Here is a 14,383-nt window from a genome sequence, read left to right as displayed (position 1 = left end):
AAGAGGAGCCTCCTGGTTAGAGGACGTGGGGGGAAGGGGCGCCCTAACGGGGAAACGTGCGCTGCTCAGGCTGCCGGCTCCTTTAAGGGGCCGGGCTGGCTCTGCGGCGGTTCCAGCTAACCGCGGACCTGGTGCCGCTCTGCGGTCCGCGTCTCCAGGCAAAGAATCCGACTAGAGCCTGGCGGCAGGACCCGGCGCGGGAGAGGGCGTGGTCCAGGCGGGAGCTGGGCGGAGCCAGAGCTGCAGACAGCCGCTCTACCCAGTCCAGAAAAGCGGCGGAGAGCGGAGTGGGCGGGGCCCGGCGCTGCGGGCCGAAGGGGCGGGGCCTCGGGCTCTCGGAGCACCGCAGAGGGAGGTGGGATGGGCGGGGCAAGGGCGGGGGCGGGGCCTGTGTCTGCAGTGGGCGGGGCCCGCCGCAGAGGGGCAGTGCCGGCCGAGAGTCCTCTGCGTGCGGCTGCCGCGGCCCCACCACAGCGTCTCTGACAGCCGGGGAGCTGGGACCCACGACCCTCGCCACCTCACGCAGCCTTCGTGGCCTCCACCGCGGCCCGAGTCCCGTCCCTCGCCTCGGCGCCCACATCCGGGGGGCGGTCCGGCCCGCCGTAGCTGCGGAGGCCGCATCTGGCGCGCATCTGGAACCGCCCGCCCGCCGGCCGCGCTGGAGCCCGCGCCCGCCCTGGCCCGGCAGCGCCGGGAGCCCTGCCCGGAGCTGGAGCCGCACCTGGAGCCGCGGGCCCGGGGCCCTGAGCCGCGCAGCCGGCGCATGGTGAACTCGCTCCTGTTCGGGGAGATGGCCTTGGCCTTCGGCTGCCCGCCCGGCGGCGGCGGCGGGAGCTGCCCCGGCGGGGGCGGCGGCGGCGGCGGGGCCGGGCCGGGGCCGTCGCCGGTGACGGCGGCGCTGCGGGACGACCTGGGCTCCAACATCCACCTCCTGAAGGGGCTCAACGTGCGCTTCCGCTGCTTCCTGGCCAAGGTGCACGAGCTGGAGCGGCGCAACCGGCTGCTGGAGAAGCAGCTGGAGCAGCAGCAGAGCGAGCGCGAGCGGCGGCTGCGCTACAAGACCTTCTCCCGAGAGCAGGCCGTGCAGACCGGGCCCGAGCTGCTGCGGCCGCCAGCGCCCGGCGCGGGGCACGGCAGCGGCAGCGGCGCGGCGGCGGGCGCCAACGCCAACACCGTTGCCCTGGGCGGCCTGCCCCCCGGCGGCGGCTCGCACCCGCAGCACTACGGCCGCCTGCCCGGGACCATCTGGAGCTACACGCAGGTGCGGCGCACGGGCGGCGGCGGCGTGGAGACGGTGCAGGGCCCCGGCGTGTCGTGGGTGCACCCCGACGGCGTGGGCGTGCAGATCGACACCATCACGCCTGAGATACGCGCGCTCTACAACGTGCTGGCCAAGGTGAAGCGCGAGCGCGACGAGTACAAGCGGAGGTGAGTGGGGACCTGCCCTTCCCCCCACCCCGCAGCTCCCGGGGAGGGGGCGTCCAGGTCCAGGAGGCGGCGGAATGCGTGCGTTCGGGAGGGGCTGGGGGCGGCCAGCTGGTCCTAGCAGGTGGGCTGGAAGCTGTGTTTGCATAGGGCCTTACACACGCATGGAAAACTCACTTACTAGTTCCAAGGATGGGGGCGGGTGCTGACTACCGTAGGGGACACGTCGGTGCAGTCATTGGTCGGGGCCGGTTGTTTTCTAGGTGGCATAATGACCACTGGTGTTTTATGTCATCTCATTTAATCCTCACACCAACGCAGAGCGTAAGGCATTCTTATCCCCATTTTGTAGATGAGGAAACTGAGGCACAGCGACGCGAGGGGCTTGCCAAAAGGGGCTTTGCTGATAGTGGCAAAACCAGGATTTGAACTAGTGAGTTGAACGACTTTTGGCTAGTTTGTCTCCCGCTGCAGGTATTTCCCCAAGGATGTAGGAGGCGGGCTCCCCTCCCTCCATGGGTGAAAAGAAAAAAACTCTTCACCAACCCACTGGCCTTTTTTTTTTTTTTTTTTTTGGTCCCTTAAATTAAATGAGATCATGTGTTTGAAAATGGGCAAATCCACTGGGGTCAGAGTCTGCCATGTTGCTCCAGCTCTGCAAGGTCTATTTTTTGGGTCTGGATAACCAGACTACCATTGGACTGGCCACAAGCTTTGAAAAACCCCTCTCTTCACCCCTCTTCTCCTCACCCCCTACTGTCATGGCTTTGAGTGCCAACAGATGCAGCCCTAAAGGCCTGCAGGAGGAGAGAACCTTGGGCCGAAGACTGGACGTTGTTTGGACCCAGACCACCATCCCTGGCTAGTGTGCGGGGAAGACTACCTACAGGCCCGGCCTGCACATTCTTGCTGGGTCCCGTGTCCCCTGCTGGGAAACTGACATTGCTTCCTGCGCACAGTCCGGCTGACAGGACTAATGGCTCAGCTTTCCAATAAGAAGAGAGGGGTCTCTCTGTAGCCTCACAGGCCTGGGTGGGGGCAGCGCCCTGTGCTGTCCTAGCATGGGCAACTCTACATTGGGAGCTTTGGCTCCAAACTCTAGGGCTTGGAGGGTGTTGTGAGAAGGCTCTTTCCTTCCACTCCTTGAGTCCTGATGCTAACATTGAGCCCAGAGGTCTGTTCAGGGGCATGGGTCTCCTCTAGCACCTGCCAGGGAGATAGTGGGACCATTTGGAAACCTATTTGCTCCTTAGACAGATAGGAAGAATAAAATCTACCCCCAGTTGCAGAAGGGGAGAAGAGGTTGGTGATGCTTTTTGGAAGGGATAAAGTAATCAGTTGATGTTATTAAAGACAATAGGCTTTGTTAGGCCAGCATGGACCAGAGGTCCTGGGAGTCTCGGGTCTCTCATGTAGGGCCTGGCTTTCCGTGGGGAGGTCTTTCACTGCGCTGGGGACGAGCCCCTCTCCCAGGCCATCTTCTCTTGAGGACTTGAGAATGGATTCATGCCCCGCCACGGCCAGGGGGAGGCTACCTCTGCCTCTGTGGGCAGCTTCCTTGGGGTGGGGTAGGGGAGCAGGCACTGTTCTCGATGGTGAAACACGGAGGGATGGGCCCTTCTGTGTCCCACTGTTGATTGTGTCGTCATGCCTCAGGCTTGTGCTGTGTTTGTTTTATTGTGTGTGCTTTTTGGACGTGGCTACTAAGGAGATGGAAAAACCGTGCCCAATCTCAGAGGGAGATAGGTTGGCGTTGAGCAACGTTCTGTTCAAGTTGCATCCAGGGTGTGGGGTGTGATGTCAGCTTCTGGCGCTGGCCTGGAATGAGATGGGCACTGCTGGGGCAGGTGGAGTGTGGGTGCCTGTCCTCCTGTCCCCTGGGGCTGTGTGAGCGCCTTCTCTTCCTCCATTTTTTTTTGGTGAGCTGGGGAGGTGCCTCTTTTCCGGAGTTGATTCAGGGCTCAAGTTGGATTTGTCCAAAGCAAATATACTCCCTTCTTCGGGACTCAGTTTCCCCTTTCTGTGTAGTGAGGGGTGAGTGGCCTAGCACCGTGCTCCTGGAAGCCCCAGGCTGCCTTGGAGATGGTCTTGGGTTTCCTGGACTGTTATGTAAGACTTAATATTTTTTAAAAAGATTTTATTTATTTTTTTGACAGATAGAGATCACAAGTAGGCAGAGTGGCAGGCAGAGAGGGAGGGGGAAGCAGGCTCCCTGCTGAGCAGAGAGCCTGATGCAGAGCTCCATCCCAGGACCTTGAGATCATGACTTGAGCTGAAGGCAGAGGCTTTAACCCACTGAGCCACCCAGATGCCCCAAGACTTAATATTTTAAATTATATTGCAGTGTTAATATGGTTATAAAAAATGTGCTCACTTTTAAGTTCTTCATGTCAACTCATGGTTAATTGTTAACTTGTTAGTAGTTGGCCTCAAGTTAAAGCCACCCGCCTGCCTTTCTCTGTTTGTCTGAAGCGTACTCTGAGATTGCAGAGCAAACCGCTAAAAACCGTTCCCATTTGTAGCTACTTATCTGTGTGAGTCAGGATTTTCATGAAACTCTGCAGCCAAAGCTGGAGATAGGATTAAATAGAATATGGTACTGTCATCTGTGGTCCCAGTTCTAAATGTTAATGAACCAAAATAGCCTCATCAGCTTCATTGATGGGACTCAGAATAGGTAACTAACTGTTCTGTATGTGAACTTCTAGTGTGAACGTAAACCCATAACATTCTGTTTTTACTTCTTTCTGTATTTGGGTTTCTCACGAGAATTTGCTTTCGGGAGGAGGTCAGGCATCTCAACACCTTAAAAGAAAAAATTTAAAAGTCGCCAGACTAGATTATCTCAAAAGGTCTTTCCAGCATTGTCAAAATATAATCTTGACTTTGAGCTCCCAGTCCGCTTCTGGTCCCTTGGCCATGAGAGAAGTCACTGTCTAAGGGATGGGACCACGGTGTTTGCTTGGGCCACCGAAGGCATTAGATGCTTTGGGGCTGTCTAGCACGGAGCCGCAGGCAGTGACCAGTGGAGGGGACCTGTGCCCGGAAGGGAAAGGTTCTAGGGTTTCCTCCCGTCTACCTGGAGGTCACAGCCTCAGACACCCCCACTTGCTTCTGCAGAGTACATGTGCCTGGTGCGTGTAACTCTGTGTTCTCCAAGCTGGAGGCATTTGGGTTCCTCCTCTAGGATCTGCGGCCAGAACCATGGACCACCACCATCATTATTTTGACTTAAGAAAAACATTCTTCACCAGCTTTCTTGAGGTGTAATTTGCACATCATAAAATCCTCTTAAGCTCACTATTCAGTGATTTTTTTTTTTTTTTTTTTTTAGTAAATGCAGAGTTGTGCAACCATTACCACAACCGAGTTGTAGAAAAATTGCATCATCCTAAAAAGAGCCTTCATGCCCATTTGCAGTGAATCCCCCTTCTCACCCCAGCCCAGGCAACACTGATGTGCTTTCGGTTTCTATAGATTCACCTTTTCTGGACACTCCAAGTCAGTGTCGTTGTATCATTTATAGTCTTCTGTGTCTGGCTTCTTACACCTAGATGATGTTTTGTAGGTTCAACCACGTCATAGTATGTTTCAATAGTACATTCCTTTAGACTCGTGAACAATTTTCCGCTGTGCAGACAAACCATAGTTTATTGGTTCACCTCTGCAGTCTGTAGAATTTAAATGCAAAGAGTCATTTGTGCCACCTCACATCGTCTCAGGGGCCTCGAGTGATATGGGAGCCATGCTTTGGAAACACCGACCCAAACCAGAGCTCCTGGCCTGGGGTGCCTGGGCCCTGGGCCCTGGGCTCTGTTCGCTACGGCTTGGGTTTCCCCTCTGGCCAACCAGCGCTGAGCTCTTTACCATGAGGGAACTGTGGTTGCCCAAACTGTACCGTGGACAAGGTTGTCATGCATTGATTTGGAAACCAAAACAAACATCTCTGCCCTGTCACCACCCAGTGCCACCAAAATGTCCTACTCCGAGTTTGCAAGCTGGGGGCTTTCCCCTGGAGATTCCTGCTGAGTCTGTCTGAACTTTAAACTAGGGGGGATTTCTCTGCATTGCTTCTCAGAGACCATGACTCCAGGTCAGGCTTTGCTACTAGGTGCTGTGTGACCTCAGGCCAGCTGCTACCCTCTCTGAGCCTTAGGTCCTCCACCTTTTACGGGAGGGGGTTCCTTTTGGTGACCCCTCCCAACTTGCCCTATACTTTGGTCTGTGACTCAAAGGGGTCCGGGCCAGGGCTGTTCTTCCTGTCTCACAGACTGGCAGTTCTTCCCCTCTCCTCCCCCAGGCCCAGCGTGGTTTGGAACTGTCTGGGTTTCTCTCCCTCCCTCTGCAGGTTGCCAAGTGTCTGTGCCCCTGACTCAAGTTAGCATGAAGGGATTGCTTTGTTTCTCCCCCGTGGTTGGGGTGGTTGGGTGATCGGAGCTTTGCTTGAGAGCCAGGAGAGACCACAGTGATCATTTAGCCTGATGGTTCCCAGACGGGCCCTTTAGAGCCACGGGATCCAGAGCTGGGTGCGTTGGGGGCAATTCTGGGGACAGTGAGTGGGGGGTGCTGAGCACCTGGGATCTGGCCCCCATCAACCATAGCAGCTCTATTTCCATGCCTGCCAGATTGGTTTTCTGGGGAAGCTTCCATTGGAAAACAGAGTTCTACAGCTTAGAAGAAAATAAAAGAGAGAGAGAGAAAATGCTGATTCAGCTGAGTTACTTTCATTTTTAAGATGGGGAAACTGAGGCCCGGAGGGAGCTGACCCACAAAGCCAAGTTGGGAAGACCTTGCCTGCTGTTGGAATCTTTCTCCACGACTCTGAGGGGATGCTCATGTCATCCGGCCTCTGCTGGGGTTTGGTAGAGTTTCCTCTACCTTTTTGTGTGTCTGCCTTTAAGCATTTTTTAAAAAGCAACTTTCAGGGATGGGAGGGACTTCTGTCCCAGCTATTTCTGATCATGAGCCGGAAGGGGCTGGGCTGGCAGCCTGAATGAAAGGCTCCAAAATGGGCTGGTGGGTAAGCCAGCTGGAGTGTCCCCTGCCTTTCCTCATCACGCCCTGGGAGGCCCTTGAGCAGGTGTGTGCTGGCCCCTGAGTGCTCCAGAGCCAGAAGATTGCCCCGGAAAGCTGGTCGCAAGGCTTCATTCCCTGCCACTTCTGTTATCTCTGAAGCTGTCACCAATACGGATTCTTTGTTTCTGATTTTTCAGGGAGGCAGCCTGGGATGGGGGGAAAGGGTTCACATCCCGGCTCTGCTACTCTGTGTGACTGCGGGCAATTGCTTAACCTCTCTGAGCCGCCGGAGCCACCACTTTCTGTAACAGAGGGGGAATAGCATTGTTCCCCTAGGAGTCAGGGAGGAATGAAGGAGGTCCTGTGCTAAGGCACCTGGGGCTTGGTAGGCTCCAGTGGGTCCCCTCTCTGGCCCCCCACAATGTTTGTTGCCTTCATTTTATAGGGATTTCCTGGCACTGCGCTGGACTACCCCACACATCCATTTCAGGACACGTCGCTGCTCTCTCTGTGCCGTGGAAGGCGCCAGACATGGTGTTGGGGGCGGAGGGAAAAAGGGCTACTTCTTTGTCCGGCGTCTAAGGAGGGTGTTCTTCCTACTCTTAGCGGTTGATTTGTGCCTCCGGAAATCTCTGGCCACCCCCGCCCCCCGCCCTTTCTTCCAACCTCCGTTGAAAGAAACACACAAACCCCCTCCATCCAGCTCCTCAGTGTCCCAGAGTCTCTTGGCTGTGCTGGCACTCTCTTTGGGGACATATTTGGGAGGGATTTTCCGAGCCTCAAGTCAGAGGCTGGGGAATGAGGTCCCAGAAAAGAAAGAGAAGCAGGAAGCTGGGAGACAGCTGACGCTGAAGATTCCTTCCCTGAGGAATGTGAGGCGGGGCTTTGGCCTTGGCCACCGGATGCGGGGCCTGTGTCCCCCCCAGCCATTGCACGCGGGCGTGCGCACACACGTGCACATGCACACCCGGGCTCACAGGGTCTCAGCCCCTCTAGGCCCGTGGCCTGTCTCCCCACACGTGTCAGTATTTGAAGGACACAGAAGGGTAGATCCAGAATCTGAACATGCTCTTTGCTGCAAGGAGATGCGACGACTTCCAGGGGAATTGATTTAAACTGCTCTGTGTGTCAGTGATACCGCGGGCTGTGGACTTTGCATTGGGAGTCCTGGCTTTTGATCACATCGGGGAGGTGAAGCCAGGCTGGTGTTCTGTTGATTTCTCATGTCACGGAGGCCTGAAGGCCTGGGGCAGGGAAGAGATGCCATCATCCCCTCTGCCCAGCACCAGGATCCACCCAGCATCAGGCGTCCCTGAGCGCCCACCGCCTCTCCCGTCACGGCAGCGCACACTGTGAATCTCAGGGGCCTGGGATGTCTGCTCCCCCACCGACTGTAAGCTTGTGGGGGCCGGCTCCGGGTCGCCGTACTGGCAGAGCCCAGCCCAGGCCTGGCCAGGGTCCATGCTGAGCTAGCATTTCACAGTGAGGGAGGGCGCTGTGTCTGGCAACTGCGCGTGCCGCTACGTCCCCAGGGCGGCTGGGAACCACACGACGCAGGTGATGGACATTTGGAGTCAGGAGACCCGAGCTTTGGTCCCCCCACCACACACATCAGTTTTAACAAATTTGAATAACACCCATTACCTGGGGTCCTGGCATGGGCATTAAAAGCTGAGCCAGACTGCGTTAGCCACTTTGCCTCTCTGGGTCTGCGTTTCCTCATTGGTATCCCAGAGTCACGGGCAGGGTAAATGGGGTCGTGCAGCTCATAAATGGGGAAGTTCTAAAAGAGATTTATAGGGCAGATGCGCTGTGATGCAGGTACCCTAAGGGGTCAGGGGGACTGGCTTTGTGAAGTGGGCAGAAGTCAGGAACCAGGCTGGAAGCAGGAGGGAGGGTGGGCTGTGCCTTTGCCAGTGGCATCGGGGTGTCATGTCGCCTCTGGGCATTGCTGGCTGTGAGGTGCTTAGAGGATTCGGGGCCAGAGGAGGAGCGGCTGGTGAAGATTTCTGACGCTGCTGCCTGACCGCCAGAGCAATACCTTCCCGCCTCCAGTGGGGTCGGGACCTTCAGCTTGCTGGGCAAGATGTGGTTACTTACCCTGGTTCCTGGTACAAGAGATGGTTGTTGTCACCCAGCAGTAAACCTGGCAAGTGCCTCTGGCTGGTGGCACGGGGCAGCTAGAGCCCTGTGGAGTCTAGGCCTTGGTCCTAGGTAGGATCTGAGCTTCTGGTTGCCCCCCTGGGAATGGGCGTGGTGGGAAGATCGGCCTGTGCCCTGGGACTCCTGTTCTCTCTATAACTTCATCGGAGTGGTCTGGAATCCATGCACCATACAATCTTTTGTACCTCAGTTTGTCATTCTGTAAAATGGGGCTGCGTTTCCTTATGAGTTCTGCTTCCCAGGGTTGCTATAAAAATCGCCTGAAGTAATGGTGTGAAAGCCTTTTGAAAAAGGTTTAAAAATAAATCATAATGACTTAATAGCCGCCACTGATTGAGTAACTACTATGCTCTGGGCTCTGTGATGACTTCTTTAAGTGAGATTTAATTAACAGACAACCCCAAGGGGTGGGAATTATGCCCATTTTACAGGTGAGAGGTTCTTTTTTCTCCTTTTTAAAGATCTTTTGTTCATTAGAGAGAGGAGGAAGAGGAGCAGAGGGAGAGGGACAAGCAGACTCCACGCTCAGCATAGGGCCTGACACAGGGCTCGATCTCTGATGAGATCCTGAGATCATGACCGGAGCGGAAACCAAGAGTTGGAAGCTCAACTGAGCCAAGGGGAGAGGTTCTGAGAGGCAGAAGACCTCTGCCCCGGATCTTGGTGGCAAGTGCATGGTGGGTCTCTAGACCCCAAGTTCAGTGTTCTTCCTAGCGGGGACAGGCTGGCCAGGTTCCATGTCACCCAAGGGCTGCTGCAGGTTGGTCCGGGGTGAGGAGGCAGGCTGAGGCATGGGGTGTCCCCGGCGTCTGTCACAATATTGCCACCGCAGGTGGCAGAACAGGGGGCGGCTGCTCCACTGGGAAGACTTCCTGCTGTCACTTGACAGTAATTATTTCTTGAGAAACCAGTGAGTCACTGGCAACGGCAGGCAGGTGAGCCTCCTGGGCCACCAGAGAGGGCGGTCCAGCACCGCCCCCCCCCTCCCTGGAGGTGATCCTGGTGGGAACTGGACTGTGGGTTGCGGGGAGCTCCTGATCAGCCAGAGAGGCCGGCACAATGTAGCTGGTGGGCCTGGCAGGGGGGAGGGATGGGGGAGGGGAGGCTGGGGAGCATGGATTATCACCTGTCTAGCAGTTGTGCCAACTGTGCAGATGAAAACTGAGGCTCAGAGCAGGAAAGTAACTTGCTCTGAGTCACACAGCAAAGCCAGGACTGGATGAAGGTCTCAGATTCTAAGTTAAGGCTCCTTTGATCATGCCCGGCACCTAATCCTGTCCAAGGCAGCAGCCAGGGGTTCTCATGAGCTGCTATAAGCAGGAGAGAGAGCAATGACCCTTCTGGTGACTGGAAGGTAACTGGCCTCTGCCTTGGGGTTGGGTCTCGCAAACCTGTGCTTTTGATTGGTTCCGGAAGCTTGTCTCAGCACAGGCAACTTGTGAACTTGTTACAGTCATTCTGTGCCTCTTGTTGGGGAAGCTGAGCCTGCTGGGTATGGACGGCTGAGAAGCGGAGGCTCTGTTCTCCCAGCAGTGGCTGGGCAGGCGCTGCGAGCCAGGTCCCTTGCTGGGCAGCGGGGTAGAGCAGACATAGGCCCTGCCCTGAGGAGCCCCGAGTCTGGGGACACAGGCAGATGTGACAGGTACCAGCTCAGATGGTTCCTGTGCACAATAAGGCCACAATAAATATTAATTAATTAATGAAACAAATATTTAATTAGCATTTACTCTTTGTCAGGCCGCATTGAAAGCCGTTTAGGGACGTTTGATTCACTTAATCTCCTAATAACCTGTGAGTTGGGTGCTGTCCTTAGCCCGTTTTAGAGAATGAAACGGAGCCAGAGAGACATGGACAGAACTGATCCCAGAGGCAGCTAGCAGGTGGGAAGCGGAGGTTTCATTTAGGAAGTCAGGCCCCGGATTGAGCCTTTTATGCTGTATCCCAGCAAGGGGCACACCCACTGCACACAGCGGCTGCACTCTGAGCCTCAGTTTTCACTTCTGTGAAGTGGGGTTAGTACCTCTGACCTCACGGAGCTATTTGCAAGATTAAATGAAGCGATGTCTGTGGAAGCACTTTATAAACTATCAAGTGGTTGCCCTTGGGGTCGAAAGGATTAAAAGCCTGGGTCCTGCCTACGCACACGGCTGCCTCCTCCCCAGCTTCCCTTGCAGCCTGGGGCTCCTTGAAGCCTTTCCCGTCCTCCTCTTGCCTTTACCTTCCTATGGCCCCTGGGTCCCGGGACTAGCTGTGTGCTGGGATGTTGGACAGAAACCTGCAGAACTGGGGCACCTGGGTGGCTTAGTGGGTTAAAGCCTCTGCCTTCGGCTCAGGTCATGATCCCAGGGTCCTGGGATCGAGCCCCACATTGGGCTCTCTGCTCAGCGGGGAGCCTGCTTCCTCCTCTCCCTCTGCCTGTTTCTCTGCCTGCTTGTGATCTCTGTCTGTCAAATAACTAAATAAAATCTTAAAAAAAAAAAAAAAAAAGAAAAAAAAGAAAAAAAAAAAGCAACCTGCAGAACTCGCCGGCTTAGAGCAGAGCATTCGTGTGCAAGTTGGAAGCGCGGAAGGGAGGAAGTTGAAGAGTGTTTCTGCTGCTTCTCAGCTGCGTGAACTTAGAGAGTCATTTACTTCTCGGAGAAAGGGGCGTGGGCAGCAGGAAGAGTGAATGGGACGGCGGTGCTGGCAGCTGCCATTGTGGTTATTAAACGAGACTAGGGGGACGCCTGGGTGGCTCAGTTGGTTAAGCAGCTGCCTTCGGCTCAGGTCATGATCCCAGCGTCCTGGGATCGAGTCCCACATCGGGCTCCTTGCTCAGCAGGGAGCCTGCTTCTCCCTCTGCCTCTGCCTGCCATTCTGTCTGCCTGTGCTCACTCTCTCCCCCACTCTCTCTCTGATAAATAAATAAAATCTTTTAAAAAAAAATAAATAAACGAGACTAGGGGTTCTGGGGAGAGGAGCAAGGGTGCGGGGTCGGGTTGAATGGCCTTTGGACCCCGGCTTGGGCAGGAGCCCGCCTCCCCCACCCCACGGCTGCACTGGGGGAGGGCTGTCTCTGAGTTCTCTCTGAGATGCTGGCTCAGTGCACTCCGGCCTGCGTGCTCTGACTTGGGGATGTGCCCGTTCACACAGCCCCCCACTCATCTGCTGCTCGATGAGGAGACGCCCCCGCAGTGGAGACACTGCCTTCCGTGCTCTTAACTGGCCATTTTTATTACTTGGGTTATTTAAGACGGGACTTGGCTTGCTGCCGCCTGTTTGCCGTCTTGGGGGAGGGGAAGAGCCGCTGGTCTAAGTGGACCTTGTGAAATTCCCCGGCAGACAGGCTCCTCTCGGGGCAGGGTCGGCACATCTTCCCAGGGCCCGGCCGCGCCTCCTTTGCGCCCCTGGCCTGCTGCGGTAATGGGCAGAAGGCCGTGCTGGGCGGCGATGGGGGAGACTGACGACTGACGGGAATAGCTTTGGGGAAAGCTGGTGGCAAAGTCAGACCACAGCCCTGAAGCTCTGGGTGGGACCCTGCAGTGCTTGAAACCCAGGGATTGTGAAAAGTGCCTGAGCCAGCTTTGGGCCAGTCAAGGAAGCCTTCCTGGAGGAGCTGTCACCTGAGTTGGGTTTTGGAGGTCTAGCAAGAGTGGAAGAAAAGGGAAGGGGGCTCCAGGTGTAGAGAACAGCTTGTGCGAAGGCCTGGAAGTGAGGTCGCCATGCCAGTGCGCAGTCCAGACCCTGCTGCTCAGGCAGGACCTCGCCCGCCCGTCCATTCTTCTTCCCCTTCTTGTCTTCCCTAACTCCGCCCGCCCTTCCTGGTGCTCTTTGCTCCATTTTGCTGCCTCTCCTCCTCTCTCCTCTCCCCCTTTCCCTTCTTTCTTGCTTTGGCCTTCATTTACTGTGGCTGGTTCTCACCTCCCCATCCCCTGTGTGAGGCAGGGGAGGGCTGTGAGGGGCGTCCTGTTCCTGTCCCTGGGCCACCCGATGCCAGGCCTCTGTGGGGGGCTCTTTGTCTGATGCTGGGGCTTTGTGAGCCTGTGTGTGCGCGGGCGCGTGTCCGGGAGCCTCGGCCTGCACCCTGCAGACTTGGAGCCCTTGGGGTCAGGACCCTGCCTTTGGCCACCCCAGTCCTTTTGTACTAACCCTCGTATATCATAGTAGGGGGGCAGGAGAGGCTCTCTGCTGAAAGGGATAGCTGTTGCCTCTTGGAAGTCAACACTGGTCATGGGAGACCTCAGCCTCCAGCTCCCAGCCCCCTTCAAAGATGAGCCTGGGATTAGACACAGGCAGAGACATGGGGGCCGGGGGACTAGGCTGCTCGCTGTGCCTCCCAGGCCTGCCCACCCTGCGTGTCCCGGCTCCCTCAGGCCTGTGACTTCATCTTACCCCCCAGTGGGCCCAGACGGTGTGAGCTGTTCTCTGAGGTCAGTCTGTCCGTCTGTCCCCCTGCCTCCAGGCCGATGAGTAGATGTGCCTTTGTCTTTGGAAAAAGACCTTCTGAGAGTCTGTCCCTCAGTGTTTTCTAGTTTTCTCTCCACTCCCACGCACGTACCTGTGACCACTTTCAGATGAGAAAACTGAGGCCCAGAGAAGGAAAGCGGCTCTCTTGAGGTCACACAGCAGAGTCGGGTTTCCTTTGAAACCCTGAGCTAAGGGATCCTTCCCGGGTCTGAAGGGCATTTGAGGAGGGCTTTTGAAAACTTGGAGGCTGAGGCTCTCCGGGTGAAGAAGCCTCAGAGCCTGTGAGGCGGTGTCCGTGGAGGCTGAGCCCCGCCCCTGAGCCAGCATGCAGGTCCCAGGGCAGGTGAGCATGTGGAGGAGACATCAGAGAGCAGCCTGGGCTTGTCTCCTTAGAACAAAAGGCACTTCCCTGGCCTCAGCCCGGTGGTCTTGGGGAGTTGACTGACTGCCTGACTGGCCCTGTCTGCCACCATGTGCTCCACTGTGTCATTTCTCTGTGCCTCAGTTTCCTCTTGTATAAATGGGATGACGAGACCCCCCTGCCCCCAAGGGCTGTCAGTAAGCCTCGCCCCAGGAGGGTCATTCCCATCCTCCTTCCTCCGGGGTGGGCCCTGACGTGGAAAAGTGGGAGAACTTTGCCTCCCGAGCTGGAGTTGTGTGAACCGGAAAGCCGGGTCCCACAACCCCATGGAGCTCTGCGCTCTGGGGATGTGGTCAGTAAGTAGTACTTTTTGTGTTTGCGCCGATCTGTACGGAGAGTCTTAATATTCTGTTGCCACTGGTTTTACACTTGTCTTCAAAGAAAATACTGACACTCAAACCACCACGGCTTATCCAAGCTGGGGAAACTGAGGCCCTAGTTCAGCCTGGATTGAGCCAGGATTTGCCTGGTGGCAAGTTCAGGGGACCCCCAACTCCTAGGCTGTTCCTTTCTGTGCCTTAAGGCATAATAAATCCACAGGCTTTCACCTGGGTGGGAGCCCCGACTCTGATCTGAGACCACCCTGAGCCTCGGATCTCTCATCTGTAAAATGGGGATAATATCCTGAACTCACAAGGTCGTAATGAAGGTTCAGCAAAATAGTGCATGCCAGGTTTTGACCTCCTGGCTGTAATTGCTCTGTCCCTTCTGTCCCGGACCCCGTAAGTAAGAACTGCCCCCTCCCTCCCGCTTCTGGCTACAGCCTGGCCCTTTGTGTTCAGGGCGCTTCCTTTCCCCAGCAAAGCTGACCAGCAAGGAGGAGGTCACATGCCCTCTTTTCCCCAGCAGACTGTCAGCACAGGGTCACCGGTAGGGCAGGACCTAGCATTCAAAGCCGCCCAGCAGAGTGTG

The 14,383-nt window shown here is 56.3% G+C and overlaps 1 protein-coding gene across 2 annotated transcripts in view; it reads left to right on the top strand.

Annotated features, from left to right (window-relative positions):
* Window positions 1-254: 254 nt before the first annotated feature.
* IFFO2 (intermediate filament family orphan 2) overlaps window positions 255-14,383 on the top strand; it is a 43,985-nt gene continuing 29,856 nt past the window's right edge. For both annotated transcript variants that reach the window (XM_059376415.1, XM_059376414.1), the window contains exon 1: window positions 255-1,428. In XM_059376415.1, the coding sequence (XP_059232398.1) occupies window positions 764-1,428 (665 nt within the window). In that variant the 5' untranslated portion in view covers window positions 255-763. The remainder of the gene's footprint in view (window positions 1,429-14,383) is intronic.

This window comes from Mustela nigripes, chromosome 14 (genome assembly GCF_022355385.1).
Source record: "Mustela nigripes isolate SB6536 chromosome 14, MUSNIG.SB6536, whole genome shotgun sequence".
In the NCBI taxonomy this organism is placed as follows: domain Eukaryota; kingdom Metazoa; phylum Chordata; class Mammalia; order Carnivora; family Mustelidae; genus Mustela; species Mustela nigripes.
The sequence above is the reverse complement of the archived record's forward strand: the minus strand, read 5'-3'. Positions and strand labels throughout refer to the sequence as shown.